We start from the raw sequence: 20,145 nt of genomic DNA on the forward strand, positions 1-20,145 counted from the left end.
TGTTCAACACTGGTTTTCCATCAGTACTCAGGGATAATGGGGGGGGGGGAGCTAGGATTAAGGGATGGCTACAGAAGAGGCAGGAAAAGATGACTGAGAGCAGGAATACCGCAGGGCAGCATCTGACACAGGACAGAGAAGCGGGATATCCAGTATGCCTTCAGCCCCCAAATTCCGCTTTCTCTGAATCTATCCCACTTAACCTTTCTCCTCAACTCCTCCTAAGGAACAGTAGATAACTGCCCCCTCAGTGTCCAAACCCTAACCCCTCCCCCACTCACCCCAAAAGAGACCCAAACTGTAGGAAAACCTCATTTCTGTGACAGTACACCCTTCCCTAGGAGTGTAATCTGGTGTATTTGCAAAATGGGGCAGGGGATCACTCGGCAGGGCTGCTGCTTGGCACAGTAAATTTTCCTCAGTTGCCATGCTCCTGTCAGTCCATACCCGTCACACACCGGCCTGATGCACAGACGTACAGCTGGGGTAAGAAGCCTACCTGCTGTTTTCCAGGGAAAACTAAGAACAGTATTTTAAGATCTTTATATAAAATGGCTTTTCTGGTTTTTTGCTTTAGATGCTAGGAAACACAGCTCCTTTGAATTTTGGAAGGAATTAATTTGTAGATGACATCATTCAGTATATTGAAATGTGGCAGGATTCAGATTTTTTAAATCAGCATTTGCTTTTCTTGGTTAAATGCAGCCATTTTTAGGGTAATAATTGCTTAATATGCCTGGCACATTATTGAAATCCCTTATGAGAGAGGCTCAAAATGAGTCAGAAGGTCAATTTATTCCTTGGCCAGGTTCCTTTCACAGCACGGGTTTTCCTGTGCTGCTGTTCAGGAGGAGCAATTAAGACTGTGTGTATTCAGAGCCTTCCAGCTGAATTCTGACCCCATGAAATGATATCATCAGAGCTCTGGCTTTTGCCTGCTGGTACACAGCTTTCATCTGTCAGCGAAACTTCGGGGGCTTTTCTTTTCTGTCCCAACCTTAAAAATAGGAGATCCAAACTCTACTGGATGCCCTCATTTCTCTGGCAGCCCCTTTACTCCTTACCATCCCACTGGCTTTGTGCAGCTTTTAGGACACCCTTGGCTGCACTGTTTCCATGCCCTACACAGAAACATAGAAATTCTTTACATTACTACTTTGAGAACTCAAAAGCCCTTGTTAAAACGTTTTTAATTCTTCCAGAGTGGTCTTGCCAACATTTGGTAGGTACAGACCACTGAAAGGTCAGTGGCTACCTGATTCCCACAGATCAGTGGCTTACACTGGAAACTTCCCAGTCCACATGATCTACACACTAGACAGCTACAGAATTTCAGGGTGGGAAGAATTTACAGCTTCAGCGGCCTTTGATGGGTGCTTTCTCAGAAAATCGCACTTAAGAACTTAGGTAGTATATCTCAGTTCTCCTATTTGAGTTCCACTGAAGATGAGCCAGACTTTTATGAACCATAAATGTACTCTGCATCCTCCCTTTTTTTCCATAAAAATTTCCCCTTCCTCTGCCCAGTTTTTTTATTTTCTCTGGCTTTAAATCCTAGTGTTTATAAAAAACAGAAAATGTTACAGTTCAAAAGGTATTTATTTTTCTTAAGGCTCTGTCCAGAGCCACTGGTTTGAAAAGAGGTGCTCTTCTCCACAATTTTTTCTGTCAGACTGAAGAGGTTCAAGGAGACACGCAAACAGAAATTTTATTTCAGGGTGCGAGTTTAATGTCGATTTAAGCAGAGGAAAGACACTTTTCTTCTTTGTTCCTGAGCTCGTTAGTGAGAGATGTTTAATAGTTAATGAGTAAAATGTTAGCAAATTGTCAACTTCAGACATGGCAATTTTACACACCAAATGCTTATTCAAAGGAGGCTGTCCTAGCAGCCTCCCGCAGAGCTTCTGTTTACTCCTAAACGTGCATTCTTCCTGCCACAGCTCAGAGGACAAACAAAAAGTACCATTTTGGACAAAGTGGCTGTATTAGATAGAGTACCTAAAGGCATAATGTACAGATGTATCAAGGCAAAAACAGAAGGAATAATTTGTCATTGAAGTGCCAATTTGAGGGTTTGGCAACTAAAGACTCTCTTTTTGGATCCCAGGTGGACGGAGTCCGGGAGAGACTGTCAGAACAACAGTACAACAGACTTGTGGACTACATCACAAAGACATCTTGTCACCTGACCGCCAGCTGCTCTTCCATGCAGACCCCATGCCCGGTGGTGGCTGTGGAACCTCTACCCTCCACTGTGAAAACATACCATTATATGGTTGATCCACATTTTGCTCAAGTCTTCATTAGTAAATTTACCATGGTGAAAAATAAAGCCCTGAGGAAAGGGTTCCCTTGAGTCCCCTCTGAGGTGTTGATCCCTGCTTGTGCAATTTATTCCTGAAAAAGAGACCTAACTAGCCCAATAACATCTAATATGCACACAAAGCCAATACTTTATTATAATTATAGGTAGTTTTCCAGCCTCTTCTAAAATTAATTCAGATAGATAAAACTAAGAAGATACCTTAACAATGCAATGATAAAAAAAAAAAAAAACTTGTTCCTTTCCTATGTGGAGACAGTGATTAAAAGAATCTATGTTGTCATCTCATCACACATATTCTACCGCTTGTTCTCTAATGGTATTTGCTAAAATGTTTACTATTATTAAGATCTGTTAACTCTCTGCTCTAACAAACACAAAATGTGGTCAGGCCTTAGAATGGAGAGACTGGTTAAAACTTCATTCTCAACTGCATCTGTTTCTAGGCTGAGACAGTGTCTTTGCCTAATACCCTCGTCTGCAAATGTTTGGAATCTTTAAATGCTTAGGATTTTATTAACTTGTTAAATTTATTACTTAAATGTGATGCTCTTAAGTGAAACCTGCTATGTATATTCCTACTTTAAAGTCTGCAGTTTACTGAAATTTACAAGACATTCTCATGACTGTCCAGGTACACTGTAGAAAAAGACGTTTCGCCAATTTATCTTCTTTTAGGTGTCTACCAATGAAAATAATAGACCCAAAGGGCTCAGGTGAGTTTCTCTAGTTCCATAAAGAAAACCTACTACTAGGAATTTCCTGACACACTCTTGTGGAAGGGCTTTAGCAGAAGGATATTCATACTGCCCTGGGGTATTGGAGGGGAGTCAAGAACCCCAATGTTAATGAACCACTCCAGTTTATTTTGAATTGCTCAAACAAAAATATTCCCAATGTCTGATATTTTTTGCATTTAAGGATGGGTTTTTATCAAGATCTTGGGTCACCAGGTATCATCTTTAATATTCAGTAAAAAAATCTGATTAAAACACATTTTTACTGATTACATCCAAACTTGGGTTTACAATCTATTATTATGTATAATTGTGAGATGCTAAGAAAATTCAATTTCAAATGCCCACTAATTTTTAATCAAGTCTCACGTGTCCTCAAACAGGAGAAGTCACTGCATAAACCAAGACCGTTAATGAACAATTCAGGCTAAATATGAAAAATTGATTCTTCCATTAGTTTGTTGTATCACACTCATTTAGAAAGTGACAGCTTTGTCAACCTCAAGAGAACTATTTTTAAGAATGTAAATATGTATTAATTATTGTATCTTTTATGGTTATTTTGCATACTACTTCTAAGAATTGTTATATAAACTGTTGAAAATAAAAGGAATCCTTGAATTACTGACCACACATAAATGTGTATTGTCACCAGGTGTTTTTCAAATGCAGGTTTTCACCAATTCCTGGGTTTAGTGCGGCTCACATTATTAGGACCCGAGAATTCTACATGAGTTGAAAAGGCTAAGAAACTTTTTGTTCTCCTAATAAAGTGACAATCGGTGATAAAATTAGCTTAGGCTAAAATAAATAAACTTAATTTTCAAAGCTCTCTGTAGTATCACTTTGATCACCAAAAAAAAGCATTAAAAATTAATATCGGGGTAAAGGTCTTCCTAAGACTTCCCCACAAAATAAGTTCCCACACTCTTATCATTAATAGACACTACCCTAATACAACTTTTTCTGGACTAGATATATATTCCATATCCAGAATATATACTATTATGGTACTTTTCTGGACCAGATATATATATTCTAACTTACTTACATACACATACTATTAGCTCTTCAAAAGCAACTGGTATTTTAATTATTACATCTGGTGGTTGATCCAGCAGGGCTACTAAACAGTGACAATGAAGCGCAAGAACATATTTTATTGAAAAGATGTTCTCTGTCCCTTCTGAGAGCACAGAGTAAGTGGTCTTACAGGCTAGTGTAGACCCCCTTAAATCCATGACCCAGGACCAAGAAAGTACATCTACCAGTACTGCAGTGAAATAAAACACCAGAGCAATAAAAAATATCCTAAGACAATGTAAGTTTTAAGAAATCTTAAAATCAAGTTATCATCCTAGCGTTCATAAACACAATTAAAATCTCCAACTCTGAATTATCAGAATAATTAAACAAAGACTTACTGTCCAAAGTATTTGTTAGCTGTTTATTTATCAAGACAAACTATTCCATAACCCAATATTCGTGTTTCATAGTTCAGGAACACAGGTCAGTGACAAACTTCAGTGGAACTCAACCCAAAGAAATTCTGTGGAAAAAACACAGTGGCTTAAGTTAATGACAAGCATTCTTTCTTAATACCTCACCACCCTTAAAGTCACATGAGGTCTACTCCTACTAGTGGAGCCTACACTTTGCTCACTCACCTCCTGCCCAGGAGAAGGCCATTTCAGGCTATGTGGGCTCCAAGTCCATTCTCTGCCAAGGTCTCTGACCATCCTAACCAGTTCTGGGCTACACCTTACTCTAATTTCTTGTTTTCCATTGATCAAATTTTGCCTTTTTCTTCCCTCTCAAGTCGACTGTCCTCCATTCCCTTCTCATACCCACATATTGTTCTTAAAAGCAGCAGTCCATCTGTTCTAAACAATATTTCTATTCCTGGCTCCAAATCTGTTTTTCTTACTGGTTTTTAAACACAACTTCTCATTTAAAAAAAAAAAAAAGTAAAAATCTAACAAACATTTACAAATTAGCCTGTTAACATCTGATTATGAAATGCATACCCACTGTAGAAATTGTGAAAATCCATACAGAACCATTAATATTTTCTTGATCTTCAGTCTTTCTTCTGTGCTTTTTTATTAAACACAGATCACCCTTTATATAAGACATTTGTGAATATCATTTCTAATGGACATAATAGTCCATGGTATGCAAAAGTCAATTCCTTATCAATTTTCCAACTGTTAGAAAGTTCTTCCTATTTTTCCCAATACAGTATATACTTTGTACATGTACATCAGCATTTCAGGTATTTCCTTTAAGATAAACTACAGAAATGAACATTATAGAATTTAATTTTAAATTAGGCAAAAGTTACTTATGTTCAGTATTATCCTTGAGTCTTTTAAAAAACTAAAGTCCACTGCAGCAGGTCTCCATACCCCAGGAAAGATCATTAATATACATATGCACACACACACACACACACACACTCCTATGTACACTAACTACAGTTGGAATGCTCATTCAGGAAGGTTCTGCCTAAAGATAGCAGACTAACATTTCCCTTGTCACATCAAACTCACACAGGCATAGTGGATAGAATTTTTACTTAAATTGTTCTAAATGCTTTTATGTTGAGCTTGAATAAAGTTAAATATATGAATGATGAGATTCCAGATTATGAAAAGTTTCACATGCTTTCAAATTTAGTGGACCTTTCATCAGCACACGAGTCACACCTTCATAGTCAACAGAACCTTATCCGTGAGGCATAAGGACTTGGTGGATATAACAAACCAAATCAGAATCTCTGGAGGGCTACCTAGTCACTTATGGACACCTAACTAAACTATAAAAGGATGAAAAACTTTTTTTAAAAGTACTTCTAAAAGTACTTTTTTAGTACATTTTCCTGTCAATCTCTAGCAAGCAACAACAGATTAACGTGAAATGATTCTGAATATAAAAAGCAAGAGTTGTGAGAACTCAAGAAACCAGTTAAGAAGCTGCAGCAACCGGGGCGCCTGGGTGGCACAGCGGTTAAGCGTCTGCCTTCGGCTCAGGGCGTGATCCCGGCATTATGGGATCGAGCCCCACATCAGGCTCCTCTGCTATGAGCCTGCTTCTTCCTCTCCCACTCCCCCTGCTTATGTTCCCTCTCTCGCTGGCTGTCTCTATCTCTGTCGAATAAATAAATAAAATCTTTAAAAAAAAAAAAAAAAAAAAAGAAGCTGCAGCAACCAAACACTAATAAAACAAGGAAAACACAAAAGGGCAGGAAATTTCATGGAATTCTTTCTCACTCTTGCCTCACCCCCTTCCTTGGTGCAACACAATGTGGTCAGGAGGAAACTGACCAATTCCTGGCTCCTCCTCCCTCAGGATAGAAGGTAAAAAATAAAAATTGCTTGCAACATTCTGAATTGTTTTCATGATAAAAACATTCAACAAAATACATAGGAATAAATCTAACCAAGAAGATGAAAGACCTACACTCTGAAATCTGTAAGACAATGATGAAAGAAATTGAGGATGATACGAACAAATAGCAAGATATACCATACTCACAGATTCAAGACTTCATATTGTTAAAATGTCCATACTACCCAAAGCAATCTAGAGATTCAATGCAATCTCTATCAAAATGCCAATAGCATTTTTCACAGAACCAGAACAAAAAATCCTAAAATTTGTATGGAACCACAAAAGATCATGAATAGCCAAAGCAATCTTGAGGAAGAACAAAGCTAGAGGTATCAATCCCAGATTTCAAAAACAAAACAGTATAGTACTGGTGCAAAAACAGACACAACACAGATTAATAAGAGAATATAGCCCAGAAATAAACCCACACTGACATGGTCATTTAATCTACATGACAAAGCAGGCAAGACTATACCCGGAAAAGACAATCTCTTCAATAAATGGTGCTGGGAAAACTGGACCACTTTTTTATGCCATACACAAAAATGAACTCAAAATAGATTAAAGACCTAAATGTGAGACCTGAAACCATAAAACTCCTAGAAGAAAGCATAGATAGTAATCTCCTGGATGTCAGCCTTAGCAACATATTTATGGACATGTCTCCTCAGGCAAGGGAAACAAAAGCAAAAATAAACTATTAGGACTACACCAAAATACAAAGTTTTTGCACTGCAAAGGAAAAGCATCAACAAAATGAAAAGGCAACCTACTGAATGGGAGAAAATATTTTCAAACCAAGTATGTGAGAAGGGGTTAATAAAAGTATATAAAAAACACCAAAACAACAAATAATCCAACTAAAAATAGGCAAAGGACCTGAACACACATTTCTCCAAAGACATACATGGCCAACAGACACATGAAAAGATGTTCAGTATCACTTATCATTAGGGAAATGCAAATCAAAACCAGAATGAGATACCACCTCATACCAGTCAGAATGCTAGTATTAAAAAAAAAAAGAAAAAAAGACAAGAGATTAAGTGTTGGTAAGGATGTCAAGAAAAGAGAACCCTGGTGCCCTGTTGGTGGGAATGTAAATTAGTGCAACCACTGTGGAAAATAGTACAGAGGTTTCTCAGAAAGTTAAAATTACCATATGATCCAATACTTCCACTACTGGGAGCACGTGTGCGCGCGCGCGCACACACACACACACACACACGCACACTGAAATACTACTCAGACATAAAAAGGAATGAGATCTTGCCATTTGCCACAACGTGGATGAATCTATAGGATATTATGCCAAGTGAAGCAAGTCAGGAAACAGACTCATAAGCACACAGAACTGGGTGTGGGAGGGGAGAGGAGTGGGGGATAGGTTAAACAGGTGAAGGTTTTAAGAGATACAAACGTCCAGTTATAAAACAAGTCATGGAGATGAAAAATACAGTACAGGGAGAAAAATAATAATAAATTAGGAACAGATGCAAACTACAACAACATAATAAAAGCCATATATGAAAAGTCCACAGCTAATACCATACTCACTGGTCAAAGCCTAAAAGCTTTTTCTCTAAGATCAAGAAAAAGGTAAGGATGCCCACTCTTCCCACTTCTATTCAACAAAGAACTAGAAGTCCTAGCCAGAACAATTAGGCGAGAAAAAGAAATAAAATACATCCAAATTGGGAAGGAAGATGTAAAACTATCTCTGTATGCAGGTCTTATATGCAGAAAACCCTAAAGACTTCACAAAAAAAACTGTTAGAATAGGGGTGCCTGGGTGGCTCAGTTGGTTAACCATCTGACTCTTGATTTTGGCTCAGGTCATGATCTCAGGGTTGTGAGATCGAGCCCTGGGTCAGGCTCCAGGCTGAGCAGGGAGCCTGCTTAAGATTCTTTCCCTCTCTCTCTGACCCTCACCCCAGCTTGTGCACAAGCACGCACGCGCTCTAATAAAACAAAACAAAAAAACCTGTTAGAATAAACTAACTGAGGGGCACCTGGGTGGCACAGCGGTCGGGCGTCTGCCTTCGGCTCAGGGCGTGATCCCGGCGTTGTGGGACCGAGCCCCACATCAGGCTCCTCTGCTGTGAGCCTGCTTCTTCCTCTCCCACTCCCCCTGCTTGTGTTCCCTCTCTTGCTGGCTGTCTCTATCTCTGTCGAATAAATAAATTTAAAAAAAAAAATCTTAAAAAAAAGAATAAACTAACTGAGCAAAGTTGCAGGATACAAAAATCAACACACAAAAGCCAGTTGTGTTTCTATCCACTAACAATGAATAATCTAAAAAAAAATTAAGAAAACAATTCCAATTATGATGGCATCAGGAAGAATAAAATACACAGGAAGAATTAACCAAGAATGCAAAAGCCCTACATACTGAAATTATAAAACACTGCTGAAAAAAATTAAAGACATAAGGAAATGGAAAGGCATCTTGTGTTCACGGAGTGGAATACTTATAATTGCTAGGGTGTCCATATTACCCCAGAGTGTAATCCCTATCAACATCCCAACAGCATTTTTGCAGAAGTAGAAAAATCCATCCTAAAATTGATATAAACTATCAAGGGACCCTGAATAGCCTAAACAATCTTGAAAAAGACAAAGAAGTTGAAGGACTAACACTTTCTAGTTCCAAAACTTATTATAAAGCCACAGTAATCAAAATAGTGTGGTACCGATATAAAAACAGAAATATAAACCAATGCAACAGAACAGAGACCAAAATAAACCCTCACATAAACACCTCAAAAATTACCAACAAAATTGCCAAGACCATCCATACTGAGGAAAGGACAGGCTTTTCAACAAACGCTGTTGCGAAACTGGATATACAAAAAAGAAGTTGTACTCTTTTCTTACCTCATATCCAAAAGTTAACTCAAATGGATCAAAGATCTAAAACTATAAAACTTACAAGAAAACATAAGAGAAGTTTCATGACATTGGATTTGGCAATAATTTCTTGGATAGGACACCAAAAGCACAGGCAATAACAAAAATTACATAGACCCCATCAAAATTTTAAATGTCTGTGCAAAGAACACACTCAACAGACTGAAAAGGTAATCTACAGAACAGGAGAAAATATTTGCAAGTCATTATCTGATAAGAGATTTGAAGAACTACAACTCAACAAGAAAAAAACCCCAAAATAATTAAAACGGGTGAAGAATTTAATTAGACATTTCTCCAAAGAGGACACATAAATGGCCAACAAGCATGAGAAAAGATGGTCATCATCATTAACCATTAGGAAATGCAAATCAAAATCAAAATCCAGTACTACCTCACACCCATTAGGATGGTTACTATGAAAGAAAAAAAAAAAAAAAGAAACAGAAAACGAGTACCAGCAAGCATGTAGTGAAACCGGAACCCTTCTGCATTAGTGATAAGAGTACAAAATGGTGCAGCCACTATGTTAAACAGTACAGTGTTTCCTTTCAACATTAAAAATAGAACTACTATATGATCCAGCTGCTCCACTTCTGGGTACATACTCAAAAGTATTAGGAGTTTTAAAGAGATTTGCACATGTCATAGTAACTTTATTATTTGGGGGGGGGGGTGCAGAGAGAATCTTAACAGGCTCCACACCCTGATCCATCTCATAACCCTGAGATCATGACCTAAGCCAAAATCAAAGAGTCAGATGCCTAACCAACTGAGCCACCCAGGCACCGCTAACTTAGCAACATTATTTACAATAGTCAAAAGGTGGAAGCAATCCAAATGTCCACCAGAGGTGAATGAATAAGCAAAATGTGGTGTATACATACCACAGAAAGTTATTTAGCCTTAAAGAAGGAGGAAATTCTGACACATACTGTAATGGATGAATTCTGAGGACATATTAAGTACAATAAGCCAAATACTATAGCCAATCAAATACTATATGATTCCACTTAAATGAAGTACTTAGAGTAGTCAAATTCAGAGACAGAAAGTAGAATGGGGGTTGCCAGGGGATGGAGAGAATACAGAATAATTCAATGGGTTGTGTTGCAAGATGAAAAGAGTTCTGGGGATTGTTAAGTATATTCACATTGTTGTACAACCAATCTATGTATTTTACCACAATTAAAAAAAATGTTTTAAACAGTAACTTCAAACAGCTACATTACCTTTACAATCCAAAATCATTTTGCACTCTGAAAGATACCAGCCTTCTTCATCTCCTCAAAATCTTTCATGGAATCATAATTTCTGTAGAAATCTGCATACGCCTTCTTTCTTTGTTCGGCCACAGCAAACTAAAAAATAACATATCCCATTAGGGCTTATTTTTTAAACCATTAGAAACAATATCCAAAGACAACATAAATCATAATGTTTGTGTTCACCTTTAACTTCAACTCTGTATTTCCTAAAACAAAGGCTGGAGGCACTGACACAGATGTAAGGGAAGATAAAGCAGCCTCATGGAAACTACTCAGCAAGAGGGGCCTTCCTTGCTTAGGGACAGATTATTCCTTTTGATGGGTGTGGGTATGTAGACCAGTAAGAGCCAAAAGAAGATACCCAGAGAGCTAAATGGTTTTAGGGAGAAGACAGCAGTCTTCCCTCCAGCAAAACCTAATATCCCCACAGCTGAGACATGCTAATATATTCTGGCTCAATTTACATTATTTACATATATATACATATATATATATATTAAAGATTTTATTTTATTTGATGACAGAGAGAGAGATAGCCAGTGAGAGAGGGAACACAAGCAGGGGGAGTGGTGGGAGAGGAAGAAGCAGGCTCCCAGTGGAGGAGCCCGATGTGTGGCTCAATCCCAGAACACCGGGATCACGCCCTGAGCCAAAGGCAGCCGCTTAATGACTAAGCCACCCAGGCGCTCTTCAATTTAAATTATATTAACTCCAAAGGAGTGAGATCAATTCTGTACCCATCTGCCACTGAAAGACACAGGAAGCTTTCTATCTGGCAAGAACAGTTCTGGGTGATTTACACTTCAACACCATTTAAGCCCTTAGAATACACACTGACCTGTTTTACACAGGAGGAAATGGGACTCAGAATTTAAGTGACCCAATTAAGGTGTAGGAAGAAGCACTAGGATTCAAACCCAGGTCTGTCATTTGGCAAAGGTTGTATTTCCACAAAACACTACCTAGTAGATTTCAATGTGTAGGTTACAATCCAAAATAAATCCCATCCTGCACGTAAAAAATTCTTCAAGTGCCAATCTACTTCCATTAACGTACTGCAGAAATACATGGAATCATGACACTTGGTACTAATACAGTAGGAATCCTTTACTTACCAGTTTTACTGCCTCACTTCCTATGAAAATTCCAACTTCTTCCAGTAAGACTAAGAGGAAGGAGCCCCAATGCAACCCTCTGAACTGAGGCCAGCCCATTACCCAGAAGGCAACTGAGCATTTGTTAAAACAAGAAAAATATTTTTTCTTTAAAAATATGGTACACTAGGGGCACCTGGGTGGCACAGCAGTTGGGCGTCTGCCTTCAGCTCAGGGCGTGATCCCGGCGTTGTGGGATAGAGCCCCACATCAGGCTCCTCCACTATGAGCCTGCTTCTTCCTCTCCCACTCCCCCTGCTTGTGTTCCCTCTCTCGCTGGCTGTCTCTATCTCTATCTCTGTCAAATAAATAAACATAAAAAATCTTTTTAAAAAAAAATGGTACACTAAAAGGCTCAGTGAACCCAAAAATAAAAGCAAATGGATGTTATAACCCCAACCTAAATTATTTTGTTTTCTGTTACACTTTAAATAGACTTTTTCTCTTTTAAGTCTGAAAAATCTGGACTTCAGCAACAAAAAGAATATAAACTATCAATTTAGATCCACTACACCACGAGTTACTTGAAACCCATAAAATCTATATATGAGGCCTTATACAGATAAGCAAATACCTGAAAATTTAGGACAAGTCTAATTTATATAACAGTAATTATCTACGGAAAAAATCTATTCAGGATAAGCACTGCTCATTTGCTTCAAAATCTAACCTATATTAATGAATTTACGCTTAGCAGATTAACTTAATCAAAAATGATTTAACATAGGTGACTTTATGTAAGATGCACAGAAGCTGATCAAAATTGTGAAAATCAGTCAAAACTAAGAACAAAATAAAGGCCAAATCTTTAAAAGCACTCAACACTAACTGGATAAGGGAAACGAAGGAAGCAAGCATCTACCAAGAGAACCAAGTTTACACCTACCTTATTCTTTAATAAGAATCTGGATTCCTCAGTGCTTTGCAAACCTTCCTTCCATTCAAACACTAATTAACTATACACAAACACTGACTAATCTACCAAGCAAATTTCAAAACTTTTCATTCAGAATGTACTACTGGTCTGACATGGGCTCTTAATTTAGTAGAAGAGACACACCCTGAAGCAAATATTACTTAAAATACAATGTGCCCAATACTGTACAGTCTGGTACAAAATGACTGAGAACCTAGCAGAACACAACCAACCCATCTGGAAGAATAGGCTGCAACTCCAAAAAGGAAACATCTGAGTGGGCCTTGAGGATAAAGTGGAATTTGCCACACAATGAGATGAAAGACATTCCTGTTGTGTACAAACCCATGGGAGAAAGCAGAATTTTCTAACAGCAACTAGTTATGAAGGGCTGGAGGGCTGGGTATATTAGGACTGCTGGGAAGATGATGGAAAGGCAGAAATAGCTAATCAGAAAGTATCTTAAAATCAAGACTAAGTTTCAGCAAATCACCCACAACCCATTAATAAGTGATGAAACCAATTTAGAAGACTGCAGCCAGTTAATGAATGTATTTCTTACTATACATCAAAATTTTGAGAGCCACTGCACACTGGGCATGCAGGAACTCGATACCACAAACAGACCTATAGGCTAAAGTTAAAAGTGGCAAGAATCCACACAAGTTACAAAGGCCTGAGGTTTGATAGTGACAATGAGAGTGAAGAAATGAGTTCCCCAAATTCCTCTCCTTACTCCCACTTCATTTACTCATTCATCCATCCATCCATCCTTTTCCCACAAACATTTATTTCATGCCCACTACATGCCAGGTAGCAACGATCTCAAGGAGCAAGTAAAGGGTTTACTTTTTAATGCCTGTCTCCTCATAGGGTCCCAAAGTACAGACCCCTTAGTGCTTTTGCTCAAGTTGTTCTCCCTCCCCTTGGCACTTCAAATTCACCCTAACTTTCAAAGCACAAATTCAAACTTCTCTATCAAAGAACTATGACCCCCAATAACCCACACCCACTGGAACACACAAAAGCAGCAATCAACTATCAGAGTACGGCTCACCTAGTACATGGAGGACAGGGTCCCTCTTGCCCACCTTCATTCTTACAAACTGTATATAAGCTGCTCTGGGACAGCTCTGAGAAACGAAAAGTCCTTTCATTTATATTCTATCTTGCAATAATATCTAATGTTTTCAACTCCCCCAACTTGACTCTAACTTCTTTAAAGACACATATTTAGAGGTATATACACTTAGTAGACTCCAAAGTACCTGAAACTCTATAGCACCTACCACTGTACTAAATTTCAGACACTACATCTTATTCAACAGATACTTTTAAGCATCTGTGTGTCAAGCAACTGACAATGGGGTGCCACTGTGAACAAAAATGGCGCCCTGCCCTAATGAGGCTCACAGTCTACTAAAAATAGAAGAACTAAACAAAAAAAATTAAGTACAAGCACTGCAAAGCTCTAATTCGTGGGCCATTATGACACATGGTCATAAATACGTGTATTTATCATAAACATTTTTATAGAAAAAAGTTGTAAATATAACATGAAGACTTTGAGAAACACAAAGCGCATAGAGCATACTGGGAAAAAAGTGGAGTAGGAACACCAGGAGCTTCCCCCCACCTACACAACAACTGCACTAGCACAATCTGTTTAATGTAACTATCCTGAAACTTTGGCTCTCCTGAAAGCATACAATTTCCAGAGGAAGGCTTAAACTGTAAATTGTGGTCAGGTTAATTTAATTCACTTTCAGCTTTTAGCAATTTAACAGCTACCCATTCCCGATCCCCAAGGCAGGCAGGCAACTGTGCAAGGGTTCCTGCAGCAGCTTACACACAGCCTTCTGGAACGAAGATGGGCAAAAAGGACCCTCTCCTCCATATACCAAGGATCTGTACTCTGATAGCTGATTGCAGCTTTTGTTCACAGAGGCGCAAACAGGCCAGTGGCCATTGTTGTTGTACTCCCCCCTACTGCTGCAAGCCTCTTTTTCATCAGGTGAGCAACTTCCTGGGGACTTAGAAGGATAGAGCACCTTTCTTTCCCCCCTCTTCATTTTTCTCTTTCTCCTTTTGGAAGCCAGACATTAAACACTAGCACATTCAAAGGCATCTACACATACAATCCTCACAGAGATTGCGGAATGGGAGGGGAATGGATTAAAAAGCGGCCCAACTACATATGCTGTCTGCAACACACTTATTTCAGATCCAAAGACAAAAACAGACTGAAAGGGAAAGGGTGCAAAAAGATATTCTATGCAAACAATAACCAAAAGAGAGCAAGAGTGGCTTTACTAATATCAGACAAAATAGACTTTAAATCAAAAAAGATTACAAGAGACAAAGAAGGACTTCATATAATCATAAAAGCTTCAATACAGTAAGAATTTATACAATTAGAAAATTTACTCACCTAATAACATCAGCAAAATATATAAAGCAAAAACTGACAGAACTGAAGAGAAAAATAGTTCTATAACAGCTGAAGATTTCAATACCCCAATCTCAGTGATAAAACCAGATCAGACCTAAGTAAGGAAATAGAGGACTTAACTCATTAAACCAACCAGATCTAACACATGTACAATACACTCCATCCAACAACAGAATACACAATCTTTTTTTTCTAAACAGAGTGATTTATTTATTATTCATTTATTTGAGAGAGTGAGAGGAACTGCACAAGCGGAAGGAGGGAGAAGGAGAAGCAGACTTCCCTGCTGAGCAGGGAGCCTGACGTGGGCCTTGATCCCAGAACCCTGGGATCATGACCTGAGCTGAAGGCAGACACTTAACCAACTGAGCTACCCATGGGCCACCAGAAAACACATTCTTCTCAATTGCACATTGGATACTATCCAGGACAGACCATATATTAGGCCATAAATTAAGTCTCAATAGATTTTAAAAGTTAGATATCATACAAAGTATGTTCTCTGATCACAATGGCATGAGATTAGAAATCAGCAACAGAAGGAAAACTGGAAAATACACAAAACTGTGGTGATTAAGCAACAAACTTTTAAACCACCAATGGATCAAAGAAGAAACCACAACTGAAATCAGAAAATGCTTAGAGACAAATGAAAAAACAAAACACACCAAAACTTACAGGACACAATGAAAGGAGTGCTAAGGGGAGTAATTTTTAGCTATAAACACATATATTAAAAAACAAGAGAGATCTCCAATCAACCTAACATTACAACTTAAGAAACCAGAAAAAGAACAAAATAAAAAGCTAGAAGGCAGAAAATAATAAAGATCAGAGCAGAGATCAACAAAACAGACCAGGAAAAAAAAAAAAGAAAAAAAAATCAACAAGGCCAAAAACTGGTTCTTTAACAACATCAACAAAATTGACAATCCTTTAGCAAGATGGACTAAGAAGAAAGGGGGAAAGATTCAAATTACTAAAATCAGGAATGAAAGTAGAGACATTACTACAGATTCTACAGAAATTAAAAGGATTATAAGAGAGTAGTATGAACAACTGTACACCAACAGATTGGAAAACCTAAATGAAATGGATAAATACCTACGAACACAAAACTTACCAAGACTGAATCACAAAGAGAAAATCTGAATATAACTGTAAGTAGTAAGGATACTGAATCAGTAATCAAAAATCTCCCAACAAAGAAAAGCAGAGGATCTGATGGCTTCATTGGTCAATTCTATAAAAAAAAATGAAAGAATACCAATCCTTCTGAAATCTTTCCTAGCTACTGAAGTAGAGGAACACTTACTAACTCATTTTACGAGGCGAGCATTACCCTGATACCAAAGCCAGACAAAACACAAGAAAACTACAGACCAATATCCCCTATGAATATTGATTTAAAAAAAAAAAAAAACCTTAACAAAATACTAACAAACTGAATTCAGCAGCATATTAAAAGGACTGTACACGATTACCAAGTGAGGTTTATTCCTATAACGCATGGATGGTTCAACATAAAATGGTCCAACATAACAAAAATCAATGTAATATACAGTAACAGAAAAAATTTAAAAAAAAAAACACAATAATCTCAATTAATTCAGAAAAAGCACTTAACAAATTCAACATCCTGTCATGATAAAAACAAACTAGGAATAGAATGAAACTACCTCAATATAACCCATACGATGTCCACTTTTGTCACTTCCATTCAACACAGTACTAAGTTCTAGCCAGAGCAATTAAGCAAGAAAGTGAAATAAAGGGCATCTAAATGGGAAAGGAAGAAGCAAAATCATCTGTTTATAGATGATATATGTAGAAAATTCTAAAAATTCCACACAGAAAAAACCTGTTAGAACCAATAAATTCAGCAAAGGAGCAGGATGTAAAATGTCAGACAGTACCACAGAAAACAGTATAGTGGTTGCATGAAAAATTACACATAGAAAGACCATATGATGTATCAATTTCACTTCTGGATATATACCAAAAAAAATTAAAAGCAGGGTCGTGAAGAGACACCTGTAACCCATGTTCATAGAAGCATTATTCACAACAGCTAAAACATGGAAGCAACTGAAGTGTCCCATCGAAGGCGAATGAATAAGTAAAATGTGGTACAGGCATACAATGGAATATTATTCAGCCTTAAAAAGGAAGGAAATTCTGACATATGCTACAACATGGATGAACGTTGGGGTCATTATGCTAACTGAAGTAAGCCGGTTAAAAAAGACAAAATAATGCATGATTCCACTTATATAAGGTACCTAGAGTCATCAAAATAAGATACAGAAAGAACTGTTTCACAGACTGGGAATTGAGAAGGGATGGGTTTATTGTTTAATGGCTATAGTTTCAGTTTTACAAGATGGGTTATGGAGATGGATTACGGGGATGGTCATAAAACATTATAAATGCATTTAATACCACCAAACTGTACACTGAAAAATGGCTAAATTTTATGTGTAGTTTGCCACAATATAAAAAATGTATTAAGAAAAAAAAAAGGGCACAGTGTTAAAATCCACAGAAGGCACAGTGTTAAAATGCATTTCTGTGACAACAAATTCTTCAAGCTGCCAAACACTGCCTCCCCCATCCCATCTGCTTTAATAAAATTTTATCCTTGTGTTACGAGCTGAATTGTCTTCCAAAACTCACGTGTTAAAGTCTTTTAAGCCCCTAGTACCTCAGAGTGTAACAGTATTTGGAGATAGGTCTCTAAAGAGATAAATTAAAATGAGGTTTGTAGAGTGAGTCCTAATCCAATATGACTAGCATCCTTACAAGGGTAAATTCAAACAAAAACATGCTAGCACAGAGACAATGTGAGGATAAAGGGAGAAACCCATCTATAAGCCAAGGAGAGTCTTCAAGAGAAATCAACCTTGCAGCCACACTGATCGTAGATGTCCAGCCTCTAGAACGGTAAATAAATTTGTTGTTTAAGCCACGCAATTTGTTGTACTTTGGCAGCCCTAGTAAACTAATACAGCTTCCTTTACAGATGGAGGACAAGCTATCTAGGGAATATGAGGTATTTTTCTGTCACACTAAGGTGAGTGAAGGAAGGGGAAGGGAGCACATTAGAGAGGGAGTTTCTTTAAAGGACTAAAAACTACTTATGAAAATACATTTTCAAATTAAAACACACATTTTTGGACCAAAAATGGACCAAAGTAAAAATCAAACATACGTACCTTATAAAAAGCTGCAACCCCTAGGGATACAGCGAACGCTCCAACAATATGAAATCGCAAACGCTTGGCCAGAAGGCCTCGCATCTGAGGTTTCGTCAAAGCACTGGAAGTCATGGTAGTTATTCTCCTTGATAGGTAAAACTATAATAAAAACAACTCTGAGAACATAGTAAGGTATCTCAAGAACTCTCACACATAATGCACTTTGGTACCTAGAGGGGCACAGGCATGACTCCCCCCACAAAGCCTAACGTGTTTATTTTTTATATTATTTTTTTAAAAGCTTAAGGTGTTTAAAGGCTTGGCCCGCTTCAGCCCCCCCCCCCCCCGCACGCTGAACGACTACCCTAAATAAGCAAGGTCACTGCGTCACAACGGGGAGCAAAAACTACAAACAAAAATCTCCCAATCGCAGTTAAGATAAGGAGTGGCTCTAGACGACAAGTGCAATCACATTTACAGCCATTTACTCTTCTGCGAACTATCAGCTCATTATCCCCATTTCATTGACGAGAAAACTAGGGCACACGCAGGTGACGTGTAACTTTTCCAAGGTCACGGGGTAAACGATTTAAACTCGGGCAGGAACCCAGCCCTGGCCTCCAAGGCCCACCTAATGACCGCTGCGCAGTCCCGCAGACCTTCGGCCAAGGCGGGGTGGGGGGCTCGGGTGGAAGGGCCGCTGGGAGGCTGCAGGACGCCCACCTTACCCCCCCATCAGGCACGGTGACCCTTTTCCAGCTTCTCTAGTCGACTCACCAACGTTACCACACAGCGAGCGAACACCGACCGCGCGCAGACCCTGCTGTTTCCCCTACGTTGCCCCTTAGCCTCACGACCCGCTGAGGAAGAAACCACCACTCCCTTTTCACAGGTGAAAACCCCGGGGCCAGAAAAGTCAAATGACCTAACCAAGGTCACAGTGGGGAAAAAACACAGAGGAGACCAGGCCCCGGCCCGCCGCCTCCGAATCCCAGCTGCTTCCTCCAGGCCCCTGCAGCCCACCCGGCCCCCCGCAGCCCCGCAGCCTGCCCGCAGCCCTCCTGAGGCCGCGGCGGGGGCGTGCAGGGGTCGACCCCTGTGAGAGGTTCGAGACTCCCCGACCGCACATATACGGGCACAACTCAACTGCCAGGTAGAGCGAGAGCAGGCAACGGAACGCGGCAGTTGGGTGAACCCTGAGGAAGGACGCAAAAGCAACACGACTCACCTCAACACCAACCTCAAACCTAACGTCCTTCCTGATACAGAAATGGACGGCGTTCCAGCAGTGCGCAGGCGCAGAAGCAGAAGTCGCGGAAAGGACCCGGCGACGGTGGCCGGAAGAGTTCAAAAGGCCTCCGGCGCGCCTCCCGACTTCACAGCTGAAGTTCAAGTGAGTGGTTGGTTTCTTTCCTGTAAGACCTTGCACTAAAGGATTGACCTTCTGACTCGGTTTCCTTAGTAAATTGGCGATATTAATCTTACTCATATACAGAGTTGATATGAGTTTATTAGAGAAACAAAGATATTTAGTATGCAGTATTTTAAGATGTACCTTACAAATACAGTACAAATCATCCTGGGCCCATACAGTGCGCAAACCATGTGCACAAACCATCATTTTCATTATTAACTACCCTCATGTGAATAATCGTTTGTTTGGGGTAAAGGGTGAATAAGACCGTCAAGTTCTAGGAGCTCAGATCCCAGCCATTGAGACCCACATAAACAGATTAATATCAATCCCAGGTGGTGGGCGCTTCCACAGAGACATGACCCAGCTACTGCAGAAGCA

The 20,145-nt window shown here is 39.0% G+C and overlaps 1 protein-coding gene and 1 non-coding gene across 19 annotated transcripts in view; one reads left to right on the plus strand and one right to left on the minus strand.

Moving 5' to 3' along the window:
• The window catches only part of VPS13B (vacuolar protein sorting 13 homolog B), a 765,680-nt gene extending 761,981 nt beyond the window's left edge, over window positions 1-3,699 (plus strand). For all 18 annotated transcript variants that reach the window (XM_044382679.3, XM_048212588.2, XM_048212589.2 and 15 more), the window contains one exon: window positions 2,108-3,699. In XM_044382679.3, coding sequence (XP_044238614.2) covers window positions 2,108-2,356 — 249 coding nt within the window. In that variant the 3' untranslated portion in view covers window positions 2,357-3,699. The remainder of the gene's footprint in view (window positions 1-2,107) is intronic.
• On the minus strand, window positions 1,707-19,666 carry LOC113252883 (uncharacterized). Its single transcript, XR_006409134.3, has 4 exons — window positions 19,579-19,666; window positions 18,369-18,509; window positions 10,596-10,724; window positions 1,707-4,609 (listed from the first exon to the last, which is right to left on the minus strand). It is a non-coding gene; the product is annotated as an uncharacterized LOC113252883 (transcript).
• Between the last annotated feature and the right edge of the window lie 479 nt (window positions 19,667-20,145).

This window comes from Ursus arctos, unplaced genomic scaffold, assembly GCF_023065955.2.
Source record: "Ursus arctos isolate Adak ecotype North America unplaced genomic scaffold, UrsArc2.0 scaffold_6, whole genome shotgun sequence".
Classification (NCBI taxonomy): domain Eukaryota; kingdom Metazoa; phylum Chordata; class Mammalia; order Carnivora; family Ursidae; genus Ursus; species Ursus arctos.